At 49.3% G+C, this 24512-nt stretch overlaps 1 protein-coding gene across 1 annotated transcript in view; it reads right to left on the bottom strand.

Moving 5' to 3' along the window:
* Positions 1-24512, bottom strand: part of QRSL1 (glutaminyl-tRNA amidotransferase subunit QRSL1) — a 110700-nt gene that overhangs the window by 64794 nt on the left and 21394 nt on the right. Inside the window, exons 4-5 of the mRNA XM_030199175.1 lie at positions 19468-19564; positions 17536-17712 (exon numbers count right to left, since the gene is read on the bottom strand). Of these exons, the coding sequence (XP_030055035.1) occupies positions 17536-17712; positions 19468-19564 (274 nt within the window). The remainder of the gene's footprint in view (positions 1-17535; positions 17713-19467; positions 19565-24512) is intronic.

Here is a 24512-nt window from a genome sequence, read left to right as displayed (position 1 = left end):
TTTTCCAAGTCCGTTTAGTAGCGGTTTATGGACTTGTCCTTTAGGAAACCGTCCAACCCCTTTTTAAACTCTGCTAAGCTAACCGCCTTCACCACATTTTCTGGCAATGAATTCCAGAGTTTAATTACACGTTGGGTGAAGAAAAAGTTTCTCCGATTTGTTTTAAATTTACTACACTGTAGTTTAATCGCATGCCCCCTAGTCCTAGTATTTTTGGAAAGCGTGAACAGACGCTTCACATCCACCTGTTCCACTCCACTCATTATTTTATATACCTCTATCATGTCTCCCCTCAGCCGTCTCTTCTCCAAGCTGAAAAGCCCTAGCCTCCTTAGTCTTTCTTCATAGGGAAGTCGTCCCATCCCCGCTATCATTTTAGTCGCCCTTCGCTGCACCTTTTCCAATTCTACTATATCTTTCTTGAGATGCGGCGACCAGAATTGAACACAATACTCAAGGTGCGGTTGCACCATGGAGCGATACAAAGGCATTATAACATCCTCACACCTGTTTTCCATACCTTTCCTAATAATACCCAACATTCTATTCGCTTTCCTAGCCGCAGCAGCACACTGAGCAGAAGGTTTCAGTGTGTTATCGACGACGACACCCAGATCCCTTTCTGGGTCCGTAACTCCTAACGTGGAACCTTGCATGACGTAGCTATAATTCGGGTTCTTTTTTCCCACATGCATCACCTTGCACTTGCTCACATTAAACGTCATCTGCCATTTAGCCGCCCAGTCTCATAAGGTCCTCTTGTAATTTTTCACAATCCTGTCGCAAGTTAACGACTTTGAATAACTTTGTGTCATCAGCAAATATAATTACCTCACTAGTTACTCCCATCTCTAAATCATTTATAAATACATTAAAAAGCAGCGGTCCTAGCACAGACCCCTGAGGAACCCCACTAACTACCCTTCTCCATTGTGAATACTGATCTACGTTTGCTTTGCATTAGGTTGGAACCAGGAAACTTGTGGTACCAGTTCTACTGTTTTAGGGTATTCTGCCTTTTCTGTAGTGGTCACCTGGATATATATTTACTAGAATTTATTGGCAAGGCTGTTGGTGAATGGAAAACTTACAGAGGGCTTCCCACTGCAGAGAGGTACGAGGCAGGGGTGCCCACTCTCTCCTTTACTTTTCTTGATGGCAACTGAGCCATTGGCCATAAAGATACGCAGTAGCAGGGATCTTAAGGGGATAAGGGTGGGAAACAAGGAGCTTCGCCTAAATTTATTTGCAGATGACATATTATTATATGTGACAAATGCACGGGAAGACCTGCCACGAGCTCTGGCTCTGATAGGGGACTTGGGGGATCTTTCGGGATTAAGAGTTAACTGTTCTAAATCGGAACTGTTGCCATTATCGGGACTAATAGGAGCCCCTGGGATGAGAGGGCTGCCTTTTAAGCCAGTTAAGGGAGCAATGAGGTACTTGGGAATCTTTCTCAGTACAAATAATCTAATCTTTCATAAGAGAAACGTGACTGATCAGTTGGAGAAAATTAGGCAATTATGCGATAAATGGAAGGACCTACCGCTCTCCCTGATGGGCAGAGTAGCCCTAGTAAAAATGATTCTATTGCCTAAGATCCTGTATCCATTCCAAGCCGCTCCCATATGGGTCCTAAGGAGGGAGGGGCGGTTGTTTCGCTCTATTATCCGAGCCTTTATCTGGCGCAGGAAAGGCGCAAGGATAGGGTATTATAAGCTCATACTTAAAAAGGAATGGGGAGGCCTCGGGTTCCCTGACCTTCGTTTGTACAATGTGGCAGTGCTGATGCGCTTCATATTTGAGGGGATGGAAGGGCAGTACCACTTGTTACCTAGCGGGGGATTAGACGAGTGGAGTTACCCATCCTATATAATAAAAGGCACCTCCAACATTCTGAAGCTGACTGCATGGCTGAGGCATTCCTGCTCTCTGTATCCATCTCCTGAATTGACATCACAATCAGAAGTGACCAACCACACGAGGTTTCTGGGCTTCAGAATGTTGGAGATGCATTCTATTAAATAGGATTGGTCAGTTCCTTTCCTATATAATAAAACGCACCTCCAACATTCTGAAGCTGACTGCATGGCTGAGGCATTCCTGCTCTCTGTATCCATCTCCTGAATTGACATCACGTACTTCCGGGTTCGTCACAAGCAGAAGTGACCAACCACACGAGGTTTCTGGGCTTCAGAATGTTGGAGGTGCATTCTATTAAATAGGATTGGTCAGTTCCTTGAAGCACCAGCCAGAGCTCAGCATCCTGCACAGTAACGCTCAGACACCAGAGAGAGAGAGGGGGGGCCTGACACCAGAGGGGGGGGGGGAGGTATCTCTGTTACACACACACACTCTCTCTCTCTCACAGTCAATGTCTTTCTCTCTCTCACTCTCACACACTCTATGTCTCACACTGTATCACATTCTCTCTTTATGTGTCACACAGTCACTGACACACTCTCTTGGTCTCATACACTCAGTCTCACAGAGAGTCTGTGTCTCACACACACTCTCTCTCTCGCACTGTGTCTCACATACGCACTTGCACACACTCTCATTCTCACACACTCTCTCTCACAGACACACTCACACCCAGACTCTCTCACACACACACACACTCGCACATTCACTCTCTCTCTCACACACAGTCACTCTCACATACACTCTCTCAAACATACACACTCCGAGGAAAACTTTGCTAGCGCCCGTTTCATTTGTGTCAGAAATGGGCCTTTTTTACTAGTGGTCTTATAAACCTATTGCATATGGGGTCTAGTAGCAACCCTAGAATCAATTGTAAATTGGGGCTTCTGAGACCTTTGAGGAGGGCGTGGATGTGGTGGAGGGGGAATCAGCAGCGGTCTCCAGACGCATCTCCTTTTCTGGGGATGGTGGGAAATGAGGGACACCAACACATTATAATCCCTCTCCCACTTTACATGTAAACAACCAGTCAGAACAGGAAAATCTTCCAAATCAACTAAAGACAAAAATCTTAAAGGACTTCCTCAACAGAATTACAGGGGAAAAGACCTGTGAAAAAGGAAAATTCAAAAGTGAAATATTGCAGTTGCAAAATTGGACAATCTTCAAACCGTGATTATGAAAGGTGCAGCGAAGGGCGACTAAAATGATAGCGGGGATGGGACGACTTCCCTATGAAGAAAGACTAAGGAGGCTAGGGCTTTTCAGCTTGGAGAAGAGACGGCTGAGGGGAGACATGATAGAGGTATATAAAATAATGAGTGGAGTGGAACGGGTGGATGTGAAGCGTCTGTTCACGCTTTCCAAAAATACTAGGACTAGGGGGCATGCGATTAAACTACAGTGTAGTCAATTTAAAACAAATCGGAGAAACTTTTTCTTCACCCAACGTGTAATTAAACTCTGGAATTCATTGCCAGAAAATGTGGTGAAGGCGGTTAGCTTAGCAGAGTTTAAAAAGGGGTTGGACGGTTTCCTATAGGACAAGTCCATAAACCGCTACTAAACGGACTTGGAAAAATCCAAAATTCCAGGAATAACATGTATAGAATGTTTGTACGTTTGGGAAGCTTGCCAGGTGCCCTTGGCCTGGATTGGCCGCTGTCGTGGACAGGATGCTGGGCTCGATGGACCCTTGGTCTTTTCCCAGTATGGCATTACTTATGTACTTAAGATGTTTCTAATTTAAGGTCTAAATCTGAGAACTTTGAGAACTATTCTAAAAGTCATAATATTCGTTTTATTAATTTTCCTCTGATACCTATGGTGAAACCGGGTGATATGTTGAAAAGATACCTACAAGAAATTTTGTGCACACCAGAAACGAATACACCACCTTTCACTAAAGTATTCTACTTACCACAAAAAAATATCTGATCAACAACAACAAGAACAAAATGTTGATATCTCAGCCTTTTTGGAGACATCAGATACAGAATTAGCCAAGGCGTCAACATTAGTTGCTACTGTTTCGTTGCTTCCGGATAAACAGTGGTTATTCCAAATGTTTTTCAAACGTAGGGATAAACCATTTTTGGGTTTACGTATCTCTCTGCTTCCAGATTTGGCGAAAGAGACTCAAAAAAAAAAAAAAGGAAGCTGTTTTGCAGGCAGGAGGGACCCCTGCAAGTGTATAATTAGATTTGGTAAAGCGAATGCTACATACCTGTAGAAGGTATTCTCCGAGGACAGCAGGCTGATTGTTCTCACTGATGGGTGACGTCCACGGCAGCCCCTCCAATCGGAAACTTCACTAGCAAAGTCCTTTGCTAGCCCTCGCGCGCCCGCGCGCACCGCGCATGCGCGGCCGTCTTCCCGCCCGAAACCGGCTCGAGCCGGCCAGTCCAGTATGTAGCAAGACAATACACTTCAAGGGAAGACACAACTCCAAAGGGGAGGCGGGCGGGTTGGTGAGAACAATCAGCCTGCTGTCCTCGGAGAATACCTTCTACAGGTATGTAGCATTCGCTTTCTCCGAGGACAAGCAGGCTGCTTGTTCTCACTGATGGGGTATCCCTAGCCCCCAGGCTCACTCAAAACAACAACATTGGTCAATTGGGCCTCGCAACGGCGAGGACATAACTGAGATTGACCTAAAAAATTTACCAACTAACTGAGAGTGTAGCCTGGAACAGAACAAACAGGGCCCTCGGGGGGTGGAGTTGGATCCTAAAGCCCAAACAGGTTCTGAAGAACTGACTGCCCGAACCGACTGTTGCGTCGGGTATCCTGCTGCAGGCAGTAATGAGATGTGAATGTGTGGACAGATGACCACGTCGCAGCTTTGCAAATTTCTTCAATGGAGGCTGACTTCAAGTGGGCTACCGACGCAGCCATGGCTCTAACATTATGAGCCGTGACATGACCCTCAAGAGCCAGCCCCGCCTGGGCGTAAGTGAAGGAAATGCAATCTGCTAGCCAATTGGATATGGTGCGTTTCCCTACAGCCACTCCCCTCCTATTGGGATCAAAAGAAACAAACAATTGGGCGGACTGTCTGTGGGGCTGTGTCCGCTCCAGGTAGAAGGCCAATGCTCTCTTGCAGTCCAATGTGTGCAGCTGACGTTCAGCAGGGCAGGAATGAGGACGGGGAAAGAATGTTGGCAAGACAATTGACTGGTTCAGATGGAACTCCGACACGACCTTTGGCAGAAACTTAGGGTGAGTGCGGAGGACTACTCTGTTGTGATGAAATTTGGTGTAAGGGGCCTGGGCTACCAGGGCCTGAAGCTCACTGACTCTACGAGCCGAAGTAACTGCCACCAAGAAAATGACCTTCCAGGTCAAGTACTTCGGATGGCAGGAATTCAGTGGCTCAAAAGGAGGTTTCATCAGCTGGGTGAGAACGACATTGAGATCCCATGACACTGTAGGAGGCTTGACAGGGGGCTTTGACAAAAGCAAACCTCTCATGAAGCGAACAACTAAAGGCTGTCCTGAGATCGGCTTACCTTCCACTTGGTAATGGTATGCACTGATTGCACTAAGGTGAACCCTTACGGAGTTGGTCTTCAGACCAGACTCAGACAAGTGCAGAAGGTATTCAAGCAGGGTCTGTGTAGGACAAGAGCGAGGATCTAGGGCCTTGCTGTCACACCAGACGGCAAACCTCCTCCAATGAAAGAAGTAACTTCTCTTAGTGGAGTCTTTCCTGGAAGCAAGCAAGATGCGGGAGACACCCTCTGGCAGACCCAAAGAGGCAAAGTCTACGCCCTCAACATCCAGGCCGTGAGAGCCAGGGACTGGAGGTTGGGATGCAGAAGAGCCCCTTCGTCCTGCGTGATGAGGGTCGGAAAACACTCCAATCTCCACGGTTCTTCGGAGGATAACTCCAGAAGAAGAGGGAACCAGATCTGACGCGGCCAAAAGGGAGCAATCAGAATCATGGTGCCTCGGTCCTGCTTGAGTTTCAGCAAAGTCTTCCCCACCAGAGGTATGGGAGGATAAGCATACAGCAGACCTTCCCCCCAATCCAGGAGGAAGGCATCCGACGCCAGTCTGCCGTGGGCCTGAAGCCTGGAACAGAACTGAGGGACCTTGTGGTTCACTTGAGATGCGAAGAGATCCACCAGGGGGGTGCCCCACGCCTGGAAGATCTGTCGCACCACACGGGAATTGAGCGACCACTCGTGAGGTTGCATAATCCTGCTCAACCTGTCTGCCAGACTGTTGTTTACGCCTGCCAGATATGTGGCTTGGAGCACCATGCCTTGACGGCGAGCCCAGAGCCACATGCTGACGGCTTCCTGACACAGGGGGCGAGATCCGGTGCCCCCCTGCTTGTTGACATAGTACATGGCAACCTGATTGTCTGTCTGAATTTGGATAATTTGGTGGGACAGCCGATCTCTGAAAGCCTTCAGAGCGTTCCAGATCGCTCGCAACTCCAGAAGATTGATCTGTAGATCGCTTTCTTGGAGGGACCACCTTCCTTGGGTGTGAAGCCCATCGACATGAGCTCCCCATCCCAGGAGAGACGCATCCGTGGTCAGCACTTTTTGTGGCTGAGGAATTTGGAAGGGACGTCCCAGAGTCAAATTGGAGCAAATCGTCCACCAATACAGGGATTCGAGAAAACTCGTGGACAGGTGGATCACGTCCTCTAGACCCCCAGCGGCCTGATACCACTGGGAAGCTAGGGTCCATTGAGCAGATCTCATGTGAAGGCGGGCCATGGGAGTCACATGAACTGTGGAGGCCATGTGGCCCAGCAATCTCAACATCTGCCGAGCTGTGATCTGCTGGGACGCTCGCACCCGCGAGACGAGGGACAACAAGTTGTTGGCCCTCGCCTCTGGGAGATAGGCGCGAGCCGTCCGAGAATCCAGCAGGGCTCCGATGAATTCGAGTTTCTGCACTGGGAGAAGATGGGACTTTGGGTAATTTATCACAAACCCCAGTAGCTCCAGGAGGCGAATAGTCATCTGCATGGACTGCAGGGCTCCTGCCTCGGATGTGTTCTTCACCAGCCAATCGTCGAGATATGGGAACACGTGCACCCCCAGCCTGCGAAGCGCCGCTGCTACCACAGCTAGGCACTTTGTGAACACCCTGGGCGCAGAGGCGAGCCCAAAGGGTAGCACACAGTACTGGAAGTGGCGTGTGCCCAGCTGAAATCGCAGATACTGTCTGTGAGCTGGCAGTATCGGGATGTGTGTGTAGGCATCCTTCAAGTCCAGAGAGCATAGCCAATCGTTTTGCTGAATCATGGGGAGAAGGGTGCCCAGGGAAAGCATCCTGAACTTTTCTTTTACGAGATATTTGTTCAGGGCCCTTAGGTCTAGGATGGGACGCATCCCCCCTGTTTTCTTTTCCACAAGGAAGTACCTGGAATAGAATCCCAGCCCTTCTTGCCCGGATGGCACGGGCTCGACCGCATTGGCGCTGAGAAGGGCGGAGAGTTCCTCTGCAAGTACCTGCTTGTGCTGGAAGCTGTAGGACTGAGCTCCCGGTGGACAATTTGGAGGTTTTGAGGCCAAATTGAGGGTGTATCCTTGCCGGACTATTTGGAGAACCCACTGATCGGAGGTTATGAGAGGCCACCTTTGGTGAAAAGCTTTCAACCTCCCTCCGACAGGCAGGTCGCCCGGCACTGACACTTGGATGTCGGCTATGCTCTGCTGGAGCCAGTCAAAAGCTCGCCCCTTGCTTTTGCTGGGGAGCCGATGGGCCTTGCTGAGTCGCACGCTGCTGACGAGAGCGAGCGCGCTGGGGCTTAGCCTGGGCCGCAGGCTGTCGGGAAGGAGGATTGTACCTACGCTTACCAGAAGTATAGGGAACAGTCTTCCTTCCCCCGAAAAATCGTCTACCTGTAGAGGTAGAAGCTGAAGGCTGCCGGCGGGCGAACTTGTCGAATGCGGTGTCCCGCTGGTGGAGAGACTCTACCACCTGTTCGACTTTTTCGCCAAAAATGTTATCCGCACGGCAAGGCGAGTCCGCAATCCGCTGCTGGAGTCTATTCTCCAGGTCGGCGGCACGCAGCCATGAGAGCCTGCGCATCACCACACCTTGAGCAGCGGCCCTGGACGCAACATCAAAAGTGTCATAAACTCCTCTGGCCAGGAATTTTCTGCACGCCTTCAGCTGCCTGACCACCTCCTGAAAAGGCTTGGCTTGCTCAGGGGGAAGAGCATCAACCAAGCCCGCCAACTGCCGCACATTGTTCCGCATGTGTATGCTCGTGTAGAGCTGGTAAGACTGGATCTTGGACACGAGCATAGAGGAATGGTAGGCCTTCCTCCCAAAGGAGTCTAAGGTTCTAGCGTCCTTGCCCGGGGGCGCCGAAGCATGTTCCCTAGAACTCTTAGCCTTCTTTAGGGCCAAATCCACAACTCCAGAGTCATGAGGCAACTGAGTGCGCATCAGCTCTGGGTCCCCATGGATCCGGTACTGGGACTCGATCTTCTTGGGAATGTGGGGATTAGTTAATGGCTTGGTCCAGTTCGCAAGCAATGTCTTCTTCAGGACATGGTGCAAGGGAACAGTGGACGCTTCCTTAGGTGGAGAAGGATAGTCCAGGAGCTCAAACATTTCAGCCCTGGGCTCGTCCTCCACAACCACCGGGAAGGGGATGGCCGTAGACATCTCCCGGACAAAGGAGGCAAAAGACAGACTCTCGGGAGGAGAAAGCTGTCTCTCAGGAGAGGGAGTGGGATCAGACGGAAGACCCTCAGACTCCTCGTCAGAGAAATATCTGGGATCTTCCTCTTCCCCCCACGAGGCCTCACCCTCGGTGTCAGACACAAGTTCACGGACCTGTGTCTGCAACCTCGCCCTGCTCGACTCCGTGGAACCCCGTCCACGATGGGGGCGTCGAGAGGTAGACTCCCTCGCCCGCATCGGCGAAGCTCCCTCCGCCGACGTAGTCGGGGAGCCTTCCTGGGAGGTGGCCGCGGTCGGTACCGCACGCGGTACCGACGTCGGGGACCTCAACCTGGGCGATGGGCCAGCCGGCGCCACGCTCGACGGTACCGGTGGCGCAAGCACCGCCGGTACCGGAGGGGTAGGGCGCAACAGCTCTCCCAGAATCTCTGGGAGAACGGCCCGGAGGCTCTCGTTTAGAGCGGCTGCAGAGAAAGGCTGAGAGGTCGATGCAGGCGTCGACGTCAGTACCTGTTCCGGGCGTGGAGGCTGTTCCGGGCTGTCCAGAACGGAGCGCATCGACACCTCCTGAACAGAGGGTGAGCGGTCCTCTCGGTGCCGATGCCTGCTGGGTGCCGAATCCCTCGGCGACCCAGAGCTCTCGGTGCCGACACGGGGAGGAGACCGGTGTCGATGCTTCTTCGATTTCTTCCGAAGCATGTCACCGGAGCTCCCCGGCACCGACGAGGAGGACGTCGAATCCATCCGTCGCTTCCTCGGGGCCGAGACTGAAGAAGGTCGATCTCGGGGGGGCTGTACCGCAGGAGCCCTCAGGGTAGGAGGAGACCCACCCGAGGGCTCACCGCCACCAGCAGGGGAATGGACAGCCCTCACCTGCACTCCACCCGATGCACCACCGTCCGACGACATCAGCAGACGAGGTCCTGGTACCACCGACGTCGATGCAGCTATCCGATGTCTCGGCGCCGATGCAGAGGCCCGATGCCTCGATGCACTCGATGCAGGGGCGGCCGAGGAAGATGGTCTGGACGCTGACGACGTCGATGCACTCGAAGATCCCGGTGCCGATGCCGACGAAGAGCCCGAGAACAACACGTTCCACTGGGCTAGTCTCGCCACCTGAGTCCGCCTTTGAAGCAGGGAACACAGACTGCAGTTCTGAGGGCGGTGCTCGGCCCCCAGACACTGAAGACACGACGAGTGTCGATCAGTGAGCGAGATAACCCGGGCGCACTGGGTGCACTTCTTGAAGCCGCTGGAAGGCTTCGATGTCATGGGCGGAAAAATCACGCCGGCGAAATCAAAAGCCGAAATGGCGAAATTTGAAGCACCAAAATTTAGAGGGAGAAAAAATCTCGACCGAGGCCGAAAAGAGGCCTACCCCGACGACGAAAGAAAACTTACCGGGGCAAAAAAGCTGGAAGTACGGGGAGGATTTACACGAAACCCGGCGGGGGGTTTCCGGAGCACTTCCCGACTAAGATAAAGCTTTCCCGAAGGAAAAAAACACGCTCAAAACAAATTGGACGCGCGAGGTCGACTTTCCGGGGCTCGACACGGCGAAAACACGACCGTACCGAGTGCGGACAAAAGAAGACTGGCCGGCTCGAGCCGGTTTCGGGCGGGAAGACGGCCGCGCATGCGCGGTGCGCGCGGGCGCGCGAGGGCTAGCAAAGGACTTTGCTAGTGAAGTTTCCGATTGGAGGGGCTGCCGTGGACGTCACCCATCAGTGAGAACAAGCAGCCTGCTTGTCCTCGGAGAATACTAAATATATATTTATGGAACCATCTCAGCTATCGAAGAAAACAACACAAACGGAAGATGTTCAGAAAGACCAAACTCAAATCACAGATGTAAAAAGCCCAATTCGTTTATTAAGACCCTCTCAGCTATCATCTCATCTCGTGTCCAAGAAATATATAGGAAGCTCAAAAGAAGATGTTCCAGCCCTTTCGTAAATGATAAAACGTAATGACAACTACAAAGAATGTAACATCTCCCAACTGATGTCTGTAACAATTCATATCTGATAATTAATAGAAATAAAACAAAATAAAACATGGAAAAGAAAATAAGATGATATCTTTTTTATTGGACATAACTTAATACATTTCTTGATTAGCTTTCGAAGGTTGCCCTTCTTCGTCATCAAGCTAATCAAGAAATGTATTAAGTTATGTCCAATAAAAAAGGTATCATCTTATTTTCTTTTCCATGTTTTATTTTGTTTTATTTATATTGATTACCTTTAAAAGTGGACTAACACGGCTACCACACCTCTCTACTCATATCTGATAATCGTAAGCCATATAGAACCAAAACGTTTTTGGATAATTGTGGGATACAAGAACGAAGTCTGCACAGGAAAGTTTTTTGGGGTTGTAGTTTCAAGTTTTATTCAGGGTTTACTATTCCGCCCAACATATTGAATGTCCAGGCAGCTTACAATCTAAAAATTTCTTAAGGAGAGGAAAGGAAATGATAAGACATGACTGAGAGGAGGGAGGGGTAGAACTACAATCTTGAGAGGCTAGAGAAAGAGGTGGTGGGAGGGGGGGGGGGGGGGTTCTATCTACTCTGCCAGGTCCATCAGGCTTGCCTTTCAGAAGACAGCAAAGTGTGTGTGTGTGGGGGGGGGGGGGGGGGGGTGGGGCTAGGAGTATGCATCAGAAAAAAGGAGGGGTTTGAGTTCTGACTTTGAAGACATGTCTGATGATGGAGGGACTGTGGTAGTTTGTTCCAGTGTTCAGGGCCTTGGAATATGAAAATTATTTTCCTGGTGTGCTCGTGAAAGACTTCTTGAAATGGTGGTACTATCAGTCGATTTTGAAACGATGAACGCAAATTGCTCTTTGGCTGGAATAGGGAGTCAACGTGCGGGAGAGATATGAAAGCTCACCAGAAAGGTGGGTCTTATAGACCAACTAGTAAAACAGGCCCGTTCCTGACACAAATGAAACAGGAGCTAGCAAGGTTTTCCTCGGAGTGTGTATGTTTGAGAGAGAGAGAGAGAGAGAGAGAGAGAGAGAGAGAGAGAGAGAGAGTGTGTGTGTGAGAGAGAAAATGTGTGTGAAAGAACGAGTGAGAGAGAGACAGACAGAGTGTGTGTGTGTTTGTGTCAGAGAGAGAGAGAGTGTGTGAGAGACAGAGTGAGTGTGTGTGGGGCTCCATGACCCCCTCCTTCCCTCCACCCCTCTCCTCCCCTCCGAGTTCCAGGCCCCCCTTCCGTCCGAGGTGCAGGCCCTCCTCCCTCCCTCTCCTCTCCCTCTCTCTCCTCTCCTCCGAGTTCTTGGCCCCCTCCTTCCGTCCGAGTTCTATGCTCCCCTCCCTCTCCTCCCCAGCGTGTTCCATGCCCCCCCTTTCCTCGGAGTGTGTATGTTTGAGAGAGAGTGTGTGGGTGAGAGATGGAGTGTGTATGTGAGAGAGAATGAGTGAGAGACAGACAGATAGAGTGTGTGTGTGTGTTTGTGTCAGAGAGAGAGAGAGTGTGAGAGAGAGAGTGTGTGTTTGAGTCTTTGTGTGAGAGTGTGTGAGAGAGAGTGTATGTGAGAGACAGAGAGTGAGTATGTGTGTGTGAGAAAGTGAAGCCTTCAAGCCTTGAAGCATTCGTGCGCTCTGTAAGGCTCCATCTCCTCAATTGACGACACGTAGTTCCGGAACGTTGCAGGAATGCTTCAAGGCTTGAAGGCTTCACTTTCTCGGCTTCAGAATGTTGGAGGTGCGTTTTATTATCTAGGATAGTAGAATCTTATAAATGATTCGGTGGTGCACTGAAAGCCAATAGGCAGCTTTCGGAGCAGGAGTGCAGATTACTTTCCCCACTACAACCTCAACAACACAGGCAGGAGGAAAGTAAGCTGTACTGCGTAGCTGGTACAATCCTGAACAACCATCCTGAGCAGGATGGACAACGCTGCTCTTTCTCTGCTGTCGTGGAATCAAATTCAAACAAAAATTAAATGACTTCATAGCTGGAGTGAGCTTTGACGGCTGCTCCAGAGGTTGGCAAGCAAGACCGATGCTGAGGCAGACATATATGGTCTGGGTCCCATAAACGGCAAAGAAAGGCCAAGATCAAGGCTGGAATGTGCTTCAAAGGCAACTCCAGTAGCTGGGAAGTAGAACCAGTCTGTGCCCCAAAATTAGCAGGGAGAGATTGTGATATGATATGCCCAAGATATATGCTATGGTTGCAGGTGCTGCGTATCGCTATGGGGGGGGAGGGATAGAATCATATGTTAGCGAATAAATGATGCTAGTTAGTGGTGGGGGAGGGGAACACATCCTTAGCGTTGAAAGCAACAGTATGTTCCTAGATTGTATCAAACAACTGCCCATATGAGGTTGGCAAGGTAAGTTGAGTGGAGGAGTAGCCTAGTGGTTAGTGCAGTGGACTTTGATCCTGGGGAACTGAGTTCGATTCCCACTGCAGCTCCTTGTGACTCTGGGCAAGTCACTTAACCCTCCATTGCCCCTGGTACAAAAAAAGTACCTGAATATATGTAAACCGCTTTGAATGTAGTTGCAAAAACCTCAGAAAGGCGGTATATCAAGTCCCATTTCCCTTTCCCCTTATGACATCACAGTATCAGAAGTGAGCCACGTATCGGGCAATCAAGCCATTGTGACATCACTGATGAGGTTGGCTCTTATTGGTGGAATGAGTGGAGGAGTAAGTCACTTTACCCTCCATTGCCCCTGGTACAAAAAAAGTACCTGAATATATGTAAACCGCTTTGAATGTAGTTGCAAAAACCTCAGAAAGGCGGTATATCAAGTCCCATTTCCCTTTCCCCTTATGACATCACAGTATCAGAAGTGAGCCACGTATCGGGCAATCAAGCCATTGTGACATCACTGATGAGGTTGGCTCTTATTGGTGGAATGAGTGGAGGAGTAAGTCACTTTACCCTCCATTGCCCCTGGTACAAAATAAGTACCTGAATATATGTAAACCACTTTGAATGTAGCTGCAAAAACCTCAGAAAGGCAGAATATCAAGTCCCATTTCCCTTTCCCCTATGTATGATGTCAATGTTTCATTATACCTTTGCAGAGTACCAGACACAACTCTGGACACCTTGTCAGGCAGACTGTACGAACACTGAACCATGTCTCCATAATAGCAACAAAATCCAAGCCTTCCTCAAACATCAGGGCTTGCAGATCCTTTTTACTTGACTATGAGCTTTTGTGCTCGTTGCTTTCCATGTGTTATGAAGTGATTTTAGATATATATATTTTTTTATATTACCATTACCTTTCCCACTGCCGTCATGTTTTTCCTGGGGCTGACCTTCTGACCTCCCTTGCTTCCTTTTGTCATTCTCACCCTCTAGTTTAAATGTCTAGAAACATAAACATCTAAATTAAAAATCAGAGGGTGGGGGTGACAAAAGGAAGCCAGGGAAGTCAGAAATTCAATCCCAGGAAAAACATGACATGACCTGCATAGAAAATTGGACCAGAGCTTTTTCTATGCAGGTACTGCAGTGCATGTGCTTTGAATCTGTGCATATGTATTGTGGAAAACCTATGTGACCCCTGACAAACGTTTTTCCAAAACTTGGCCAGGTTGGGTCCTGTTTCCATTAAAGTTGACATTTGGATAAACTCTTGCTGTTTGTGTCCTTCTTTGGATCGCTCTTGCTGTTTGGTTGTCTGCACTGTAAAACTAGCATTATTTGGGGGGGGGGGGGGGGGGGGGAGGCCTAGTACCAGCTTACTGTAAATGTCACAGTGACTTTGACTTTTGTCTGGGGAGCAATGTTGGAGGGCTATCACATGCTCCCACCCAAAGCCATAGCTAATCACCAAACTCAAGAAAGCGTTGTAGATCTGAGTCTGCCTGCCACAGAGACCAATCAAGAAGGCTGTTAAGAACTTTCCAAAGCAACTGAAGGCCCGTGTTAAAGCTAGGGGGTGGACATTTTGAGCATTCAAAGTTACTGTGAAATTCTGACACATTGTTAATTGCGATGAAACTACAGTGTAGTAAATTTAAAACAAATCGGAGAAAAGTTTTCTTCACCCAATGCATAATTAAACTCTGGAATTCATTGCCGGAGAACGTGGTGAAGGCGGTTAGCTTGGCAGAGTTTAAAAAGGGGTTAGACGGTTTCCTAAAGGACAAGTCCATAAACCACTACTAAATGGACTTGGGAAAAATCCACAATTCTAGGAATAACATGTATAGAATGTTTGTACGTTTGGGAAGCTCGCCAGGTGCCCTTGGCCTGGATTGGCCGCTGTCGTGGACAGGATGCTGGGCTCGATGGACCTTTGGTCTTTTCCCAGTGTGGCATTATTTATGTACTTATATATCGTTTGAATTATGTTATTTTACTGTGTTTTACCTTGAACAAAAATCACTAGGTAGTAAGGTTAAAATGTCAGTAACATCAACATAGCTTAAGAAAATTAAATGTAGTTTTAATAGCATTACTTAACTATGATAACTAAATAAGTATGTGCAATTTCTCATTCAAATTCAAATCGGTTGCTGAGAAAACAACAAAAAAATCTAGGGGGTTACTTTTTTTTTGCCTCACCCTGTTATGTTGGAAAGTTTTTTTTTTTGGACTTTTCTGGAGAATCAGTTTTTATCTATTCTCAGGTTACTTATACAGCAAAATGATTATATAGTGCTCTGTGCTTGGTTTCCATTCTCTTGCCTTTTAGGGTTCCATTGGGTATATACTACTACTACTTCTTATCACTTCTATAGCGCTACAAGGCATATGCAGCGCTGTACACCATACACGAAAAGACAGTCCCTGCTCAAAAAGCTCACAATCTAAATAAGACAGGTAAACAGACAGAACAACTAAGAGGTAAGGGAATTAAAGAGGTGGGGATAAAAGGACAGGGCAAGTGAGTAGAGGTTAGGAGTCAAAAGCAGCGTCAAAGAGGTGGGCTTTAGTCTGGACTTGAAAACGGCCAAAGACGGGGCTAGACGTACAGGCTCAGGAAGTCTATTCCAGGCGTGAAGTGCAGCGAGATAAAAGGAATGGAGTCTGGAATTAGCAGTAGAGGAGAAGGGGACAGATAAGAGAGATTTATCTACAGAACAGAGTATCCGAGGAGGGGCGTACGGAGAGACAAGAGTGGAGAGGTACTGGGGAGCTGCAGAGTGAATGCACTTATAGGTCAACAAGAGAAGTTTGAATTGAATGCGGAAACGGATAGGGAGCCAGTGAAGTGACTTGAGGAGAGGGCTAATGTGAGCATAGCGACTTTGGCGGAAAATGAGTCGTTCTAGTAGAGTGCTCAGAAATGAAGGGTACGGATTTTGCTGACGTTATAGAGAAAGAAACGACAGGTTTTGGCAATCTGCTGAATGTGAGCAGAGAAGGAGAGAGAGGAGTCGAAGATGACCTCAAGATTACGAGCTGATGAGACAGGGAGAATGAGAGTGCCATCCACAGAAATAGAGAAAGGGGAAAGAGGAGAGGTGGGTTTAGGGGGAAAGATATGACGTTCTTTTTGGCCATGTTTCAGATGACGTTGAGATATCCCCCCTCCTTTTTAAATTCCATTATCATTTTCACTTCCACTATCTCTTTCATGAGGGCATTTTAGGCATCCACTACCCTTTCTGCGTAAAAATATTTCTTGATGTTGCTTTTGACTCTACCTTCCTGTAGCTTCACAATCCGCCTTCCAGTTCTAGAATTTCTCCTTAATTGGAAAAGACTGATTCAGTGATTATTTTCATGTAAGTAAAGGTCTCTATCTTATTCCCTCTGCTCCTCCTCCCCCTAGGGCATATTTAGGACTTCCTGTTTCTTCTCATTGAGACTTCTTACCATTTTGGTTGCTTTCCTCTGTACCGCCTCAGCCTCTTTAGCGAGATACGGACTCCACAGAACAAAGAATAGGGGACACTAGAGGAAGTTATATGGAAATACTTTGAAAACAAACGGGAAGAAATACTTTTTCACTCAACAAATAGTTAAGCTCTGGAACTCTTTGCCAGAGGACGTGGTAACAGCAGTTCCAGTTAGTTTATCTGGGTTTAAAAAAAAGGTTTGGAAAAATTCCTGGAGGAAAAGTCCACAGTCTGCTATTGAGACAGACATGGGAAGCAACTGCTTGCCCTGGGATTTGTAGTATGGAATGTTGCTACTCTTTAGGGTTCCAGAATCTTGCTACTTTTTGAGATTCTGCATGGAATCTTGTCACCCTTTAGGATTCCAGAATCTTGCTATTCTTTGGGATTCTACATGGAATGTTGCTACTCTTTGAGATTCTGCATGGAATCTTGTCACCCTTTAGGATTCCAGAATCTTGCTATTCTTTGGGGTTCTACATGGAATGTTGCCACGATTTGGGTTTCTGCCAGGTACTTGTGACCTGGCTTGGCCACTATTTGGAAAACAGGATACTGGGCTAGATGGACCATTGGTCTGACCCAGTATGGCTACTCTTATGTTCAAGTGGGGCCTCACCAACGTCCTTGTATGGGGCATTTTCACCTCTTCCTTTCTGTTTCTTGTGCCCCTCGCATGCAGCCTAGCATCCTTCTGGCTTTAGACACCACCCTGTTGAACTGTCTCGCCACCTTGAGATCCTCAGACACTATCACCCACAGTCTCTCTCCTGGTCTGTGCTCATCCGCCTCTCCCCTTCTATCATATACAGCTCCTTTGAGTTTCTGCACACCAAGTGCATCACTCTACACTAGCAGAGATCTCTTGTTTTGTGGAATTCAATTCATTTTCTATTTGCCTTCCAGTATTCTACAATCATCTATTAAATCCATAGAAAAAAAAAAATACAAAAAAATTATTTCAATTGTCTTCTATTCCGCCAACGCAAGAAAAGCTTGTTCTAGGTGGATCCAAACATAGAATGTTTACGTGCTCTTTGAACGTCTACGTGATTTCAAGATGTCTGAGGTAGGGCACACCATAAATTTGAACTTTCAAAAAAGTGCTTACGCAAAGCAGGTGAACGCGGACACCGCTGCTGCACTTCCGCCAGAGCTGCCTCCTGTTATCACCCAGTCGGAGCCTTCGTCACTGATATGACCTCTCTGGGCACTCTTCTCTCTGTACTGCTGTGAATAACTCCAGGGGTTTCTAACGGGTCCAAATATACCATCGGTACTCCCACATCTGGCAAGAGAAAAGGAATGACGGTAAACATCTGTGACCGATTCTGTGATTTGCAGCAATGTCAGACTAATACCCACTGAAAGACCCTCTGCATAGATATTGACAGGCCAAGATGCATCATTCAAAGGAGCAAATAATTTAAAAATTTACAAGTATTTCCTCTTTTTGCCTGGACTCCAGTGCCTGGGCCTGAGGGAGTGTGGAACTGACAGGATCGATTGGCAGGCATTGGAACCTTATCACAGAAGAACCACGAGACTTGCTAACACCCCAAACTGCTTATTTTTGATGTCAACTAGCCGTTGAGCCCGTAAAAACGGGCTGGTATTGGGGTTTTCCTTCCTTCCCCCCCCCCCCCGTGAGGTCACCCCCGCTACCGTTCCCCCCCCCCCAGAGTCGTCGCCGCCATCCCCCCACCCGGCCCGGGCCCTCTCTCTCTCCGCTACTAAACTTACACATCCATTCGCCGGAACGCAGCAAGCACATCAGCTGAGCTGCCGTCGGCCCTTCCTTCTCTGCCTGTGTCCCGCCCTCCTGTAACGTGACGTCAGCGAGGGCGGGACACAGGCAGGGAAGGAAGGCCGACGGCAGCTCAGCTGATGTGCGTGCTGCGTTCCGGCGAATGGATGTGTAACTTTAGTAGCGGAGAGAGGGCCCGGGCCGGGTGGGGGTGTGTGTGTGTGTGGGGGGGGTAACGGTAGCGGCGACCTCGGGTGGGCGGGAGCGGTATCAACCTCGGCAGCGCAGTTTCCCTCTCTGTCCCGCCCTCGTCATCACGTATTGACGCGGGGGCGGGACAGAGAGGGAAGTCTCTACTGCGCATTTGCGAGTGAGTCGGTCACTCGCCATTTATATGTTTGATGCTCCTATGACAGGTACTACTGCATTTTCTACTCTGGGGCAGAACGTAGCGCCATTTCCCCATAACCGAGTTGTCACATTAATTGTGCTGGAATATCACCTTAAGGCTGTTGCTGCTGCTCATTTAGAGAAGACTGTACACCGGCAATATTCCCTTGACAAAGCGGCTAATGCGAAACAGGCTCCTGTCGGGATTAAGTGTACACTTGGAACTACATGCAGGTAAGTGACACAGTTTGGTTCGGGTCTATATTGAACAAACAAGTTTGCTACGGGCAGTTTGGCTTCAGGCTGAGAGCACCGAGAGAGTCGCGCCTGGCACTGCAAAGACTGTGGCAGTTTAAAGTTGAATGTTTGCAGTTACTTGATCGTTTCCTGCAACTCTCAGAAGCTCCATTACCAATGCTGCAGCCTATACACAGTGTGTGTTGCTGAAAGACATGCTACCGATCTGTTAGTGCATCTCATCACAACAATTAGTAAATACAAAAAAAAAAAATAAAAAAAAGTGGTGAACTAAGATATTTAAATGTACAGGTAAAGCACCGGTTAGACTTTTCAGCTATGTTTTTGTTGCACTACGGGAGGCTGGGGGCAGTCAATGATTATAAATTGTCACACAGGACAGGCTGACCATTTAAAGGACAGTAATAGCCTAAAGTGACTGTATGAGACGTCCCCGTATAAGATAGCTGTGTATGATTCATTTAGAGAAGCAGCAGTTTGGGTGGTGGCAGGAGGGAGGTGGGGAAAATATGCCGCAGCACTCCTATGAGTTTGCTGCAGTGCCTTGGGGTGCCGTGTTGCTTTAAGGAATTTAAAACATCTATAATTATACAATTGGACAATGACTGGGGGGAACCCCGGCCCCACCTCAGGCTTATGACAACTTACCCCATGGCAAACTCATCTAAGTTGGTTTTTCCTAGGAGAACAGCTCCCTGATCCAATAGTTTCTGAACCACTGTAGCATTGAAGGGGGGAATATAACCTGGAAAAAAAAAATTGTTAAATCAGTAACAAGCAAGATGGACGTTTTATTACCTTTGGGACATTCTGCAGCCTGTCCACTCACCAGACCTTCCAGAGCCACTTTATCTGCCATTATGAACCACCAGCTGCCCCCATGGAAGAGGATCTGTGAGCGGAATGGAGATTAATTATCCAATACATTAGAGTTTATTTGGAGCCCTATCATCTCCCATCACTGAAACATGGATGCTTAAAGCGGCAGCTTGCATGGTTCTGGATTCCATGGCTTCCTCTTCTACGCTTATTCTTATGTCTCCTTCCTTTTCTAAATTAATCTCTTAAGGACCAATATTCAGAACAATTTGAGCAGGCACGAAAGGTTCCTCCTGCTTAAATCACACTGAGCAGTGCTACCGAATATCTCCTGTCTACCATGGCACTATCTGGGCAGTGCCAAGAGTCCTGTGGGCACTGGCTGTACCCATATAATTTCCAGGCATGACCAAAAACCTGAATATTCAGTTGTCTGTGCCTGGATATGGACCAGCACTGAATATCTAGGTATTTTAGCCAGTGGTGGTGGCTGAGTATTGACCGGTTAGTTTGTACACATTCTGGAAATAGAAGGGATACATTTTTAATTATAATAGTATCCTCTTTTATACGTATGCGGGCCCTTTTCAATTGTTTCTGCTTTGTTCGTTTCTCTGTATTGACTGCATGAGCCCCTGACTGATCTGATGCTTAGTGGTGAGAGTGATTAATCCAGAAGTGCTTTCGAGAATTTTAAAATTTAATGGAAAGAGAAGCTCTTGGATTATCTAGAAAAATTCTTCCCCTAGTACCCTTTCTCCAGTTTTACGGTATCTTTCCCAGTTCATCAATTCTGAAATGTGTACGTGCACCTTTTCTTCAATTCTGATGACAGCAGTGCCGTAGCAAGGGCTAATGGCACCCGGGGCGGGTCGCCGCTGCGCACCCCCCCCCCCGGGTGCAGCACGGCGCGGCCCCCCCCCCCCCCGGACCACATTCTTACCTGCGGGAGGGCCGATCCGTCCTGAGTGCACGTCACTCGGTGCTGCGTCGGCCCCGCTGGTCCCTGCTCTCTCTGCCCCGGAACAGGAAGTAACCTGTTCCGGGGCAGAGAAAGCAGGGAACCAGCGGGGCCGGCACTCCCCGAGCGCGTGCACCCGGGGCGGACCCCCCCCCCCCCCCCCGCCTAAGCCACTGGATGACAGTGAACTCAAAGGAGAGAGATGATGTCTGAACATATAATTACACAGAGGCTGAATCCCTGCCTCACACTAACACAGTCAAAGAACCACAAAATCCATCCAGACTGCACAATAAGGTGGCCAGACCACGCCCACCACTCTTTGCGGGCCTCAGTCAGCCATGCTTAAACAATGGCTGTCAAGTCTCCACAAGGCCAACAATGTAGGAAGCCAAACATGATGTAGTTTTGGTTATAACCATATATCATCGCCAAGTATTGCTGACAGTATAGCGAAAATACTTACGTGTAGCTGGTATTCTCCAAGGACAGCAGGCCATTCATTCTGACATGTGGGTGACGTCGTCCATGTTGCCCAGTGCACAGCATTTTAATAGCATATATACCTTTAAGAGCATGCACTAGCATCCCCACTATGCATGCCTGAGTATCTTCGTGCCCACTGTGAGAGTGCGGGACCAGCAATATAGAACAAAAGTATTCAAAACAACTCCAAGGGGAAGTTGGAGGTATGTGAGAATGAATGGCCTGCAGCCCTCCGAGAACACCAACTACAGGTAAGTATCTTTGCTTTCTCTGAGGACAAGCAGGCCATATCCTTCTCACATGTGGGATTCCCTAGCTACCAGACTCACCAAAAACAGTAGGACAATTGGAACTCGAAACTGCGAGGTCAAAACACTAATCAACTTGAAACGTCAAGGGGTGTCAGCACGGGCGGCTATCAACACAGGAACTAGACCTCACCGCAGGCTGAGGGCCTTGCTGGGTAGCAAGAAGAGGCATGGCTGGTGCAAGCACTGCAGATGCCATTGTACTTTGTTGGATAAGCCTCGCCAGGTGCTCATGGGGCATGGCCCGGATGTGCTCGTTGAGGACCGACATCAGGAAAGACTAGGCTTTGGTTCAGAGGCAGCCTGCTGAACTGTCTGGGTCAGTGCTGGTGCCTGGTCCTGGTTGCATGGAGACCCCCGCGTCGGCACTTCCTCAATGGAGGAAGAGTACTCCTCCCAGTGTCAAAGCTTCTTGGGGACCAGAACCCTCGGTGCGCCGGTGTTCTCAGCACCATGCGTCGAGGGGGATCAATGCTTGTGCTTCTTGGCTTCTGCCCAATGCCGAGCTTTGACACTCCTCAGTGCCAACGAATTCCCATGCATCCTCGGTGTCGGGTTTGATGCTGACCAGTCCTGGGGGCCCAGCACAGCGGCTGGCATCGAGGCAGGTGGAGACCTGCTCAATGCACACCCACTTCCATGGGACTCGCAGCAATGGGGCCCGATGCACCCAATGCCGGTGCAAGCGCCAACGCCGATGTTCATGCCGACATTGACAATTTGGACCGTGCTCCAAAATACTTCTCTCTTTGAGCCTCTCTGGACAGCTGGGTTCCTGACTGCATATACAGGTAAAGAATACAGCTGGCAGGGGAATGTTCTGACTCCAAACAATGGAGACACCAAGAATGGGTGTCTTTGCTAGAAATGGTCCGATTGCACCAAATACAATGCTTAAAGCCACTGGGAACCTTCGATGATATGGAAGGAAAATCAGCCGTGGCCAAATCAAACGACTCCATGGTGACTTTAAAAAGGGGCAAGCACCAGAAAAAAAAGACAGGGAAAGAACTCCCAATTAAAGCTCAAGCCTAAGAGGGCCTAAAAATCGAAGGAAAAAAAAAAAAAAAAAACACAAGGAAACTTAAAAGTGGGGAAAAGCCTGACTTAAAAGAATAAAGGATGAGAGAAAGCCCGGAAGGGAAACAAAATGAACTGGGAGAAATATCCCACAGGGAAGGCACCAAAAACGCTCAAAAATGTATTTCACTAGATGCTGTGAAGAACAGCAGACAGAGCGTTCTCTCCTCACAGTGGATGACAAGAGCCTGCTGGTCCCGTGCTCTCGTGGCGAGTGGGAAGGTGCTAGCGCATGCCCTTAAAGGTACATACACTATTAAAGCCATCCGCACCAGGCGACGTGGATGACATCATCCACATGTGAGAAGGATATGGCCTGCTTATCCTTGGAGAATCAATTTACCAGCCAAGATATCTTCCCCTCCTCCCTGAGCTGCATGGCATGTGACAATGGAGTTGCCAAAGCTTCACCTGTCTTTTGTCATTTGCGGGACACAGACCGTAGAAGTCTGTCCAGCATCAGCCTCAGTTCACATCTTACTTGTTTGTTAAGTATTTCAAAGGAGAGACGGCTATTTTAAACAGACAATGAGGCATATTTTCAAAGCACTTAGCCTTCCAAAGTTCCATAGAAACCTATGGAACTTTGGAAGGCTAAGTGCTTTGAAAATATGCCTCTATATGTACAAAATGTATGTCCTTGTGTACAAAATTGTGAACAACAGAATTTAGAACTGGATCAGAAAATATACTGATGACATTAACAGTAACATTTGATATCACTATCAAACCTATAAATGGCAAGTGACCGACTCACCTGCAAATGCGCAGTAGAGACTTCCCTCTCTGTCCCGCCCCCGCGTCAAGACGTGATGACGGGAGGAGGGGGGGCGGGACAGAGAGGGAAGTCTCTACTGCGCTGAAGGGAACCGCTGACGTCGCTACCCGCTCCCCCCCCCCCCAAGGTAGCCACTACCGCCCCCCCACCCCCGGAGTCGCCACCACCCCCCCTTCACCCGGCCCGGGCCCTCTCTTCGTTATTCAACTTACAGCAGCGCCGAAACAGCAGCAAGCAGCAGCTCCCATTGGCCTTCCTTCACTGCCTGTGCCCCGCCCTCGCCGACGTGACGTCACACGAGGGCGAGGCACAGGCAGTGAAGGAAGGCCAATGGGAGCTGCTGCTTGCTGCTGTTTCGGCGCTGCTGTAAGTTGAATAACGAAGAGAGGGCCCGGGCCGGGTGAAGGGGGGGGTGGTGGCGACTCCGGCGTGGGGGGGGGCGGTAGCGGCTACCTTGGGGGGGGGGGGGGGGGGGGGACATGGGAGGTCTCAGAAGGAGGGGGGCCTTGGAACTGGGAGGGCTGGACTGAAGGGGGCCTTCCAGCTGGCTGGGAAGAAGGGGGGGCCTTGGAACTGGGAGGGAGGGAGGGAAGGAAGGGGGCCTTGGAGCTGGGGGGGCCTTGGGAGCTGGGGGGCCTGGGGCCTTGGAACTGGGAGGGAGGGAGGGAGGGCCGGGGGCCTTGGGAGCTGGGGGGAGGGCCTGGGGCCTTGGAACTGGGAGGGCGGGCAGGCAGGGGGCCTTGCAGCTGGGAAGGGGGGAGGACTGGAGCCTTGGAGCTGGGAGGGAGGGCAGGGGGCCCCTTACAGTTGTGAGGGAATGGGGCCCCTTACAGTTGTGAGGGAGAGCAGGGGGCCTTGGAACTGGGAGGGAGGGAAGGGGGCCTTGGGAGCTGGGGGGGAGGGCCTGGGGCCTTGGAACTGGGAGGTTGGGAGGGAGGGAGGACAGGGGGCCTTGCAGCTGGGAAGGGGGGAGGACTGGAGCCTTGGAGCTGGGAGGGAGGGACAGAGGGGGCCTTGGAGCTGGCAGGGAAGGAGGATGGCAGGGGGCTTTGCAGCTGCAACGGGAGGGGGGCCTTGGGGAAAAAAACATTCCAATACCCGCCCGTTTTTACGGGCTTAACGGCTAGTATTTTAATATTCCATAAGACCACAAAGTTAGCAAAATACAAATGTTATTATATCATAGAATTTTCAAATGTATACCACATATTAGAGGTCATAAATCTGCTACTGATATTTCTTCCTGTTTTTACTTATTCCC

This window comes from Microcaecilia unicolor, chromosome 3 (genome assembly GCF_901765095.1).
Source record: "Microcaecilia unicolor chromosome 3, aMicUni1.1, whole genome shotgun sequence".
Lineage (NCBI taxonomy): Eukaryota > Metazoa > Chordata > Amphibia > Gymnophiona > Siphonopidae > Microcaecilia > Microcaecilia unicolor.
This window is presented reverse-complemented; position numbering and strand designations above follow the sequence as displayed.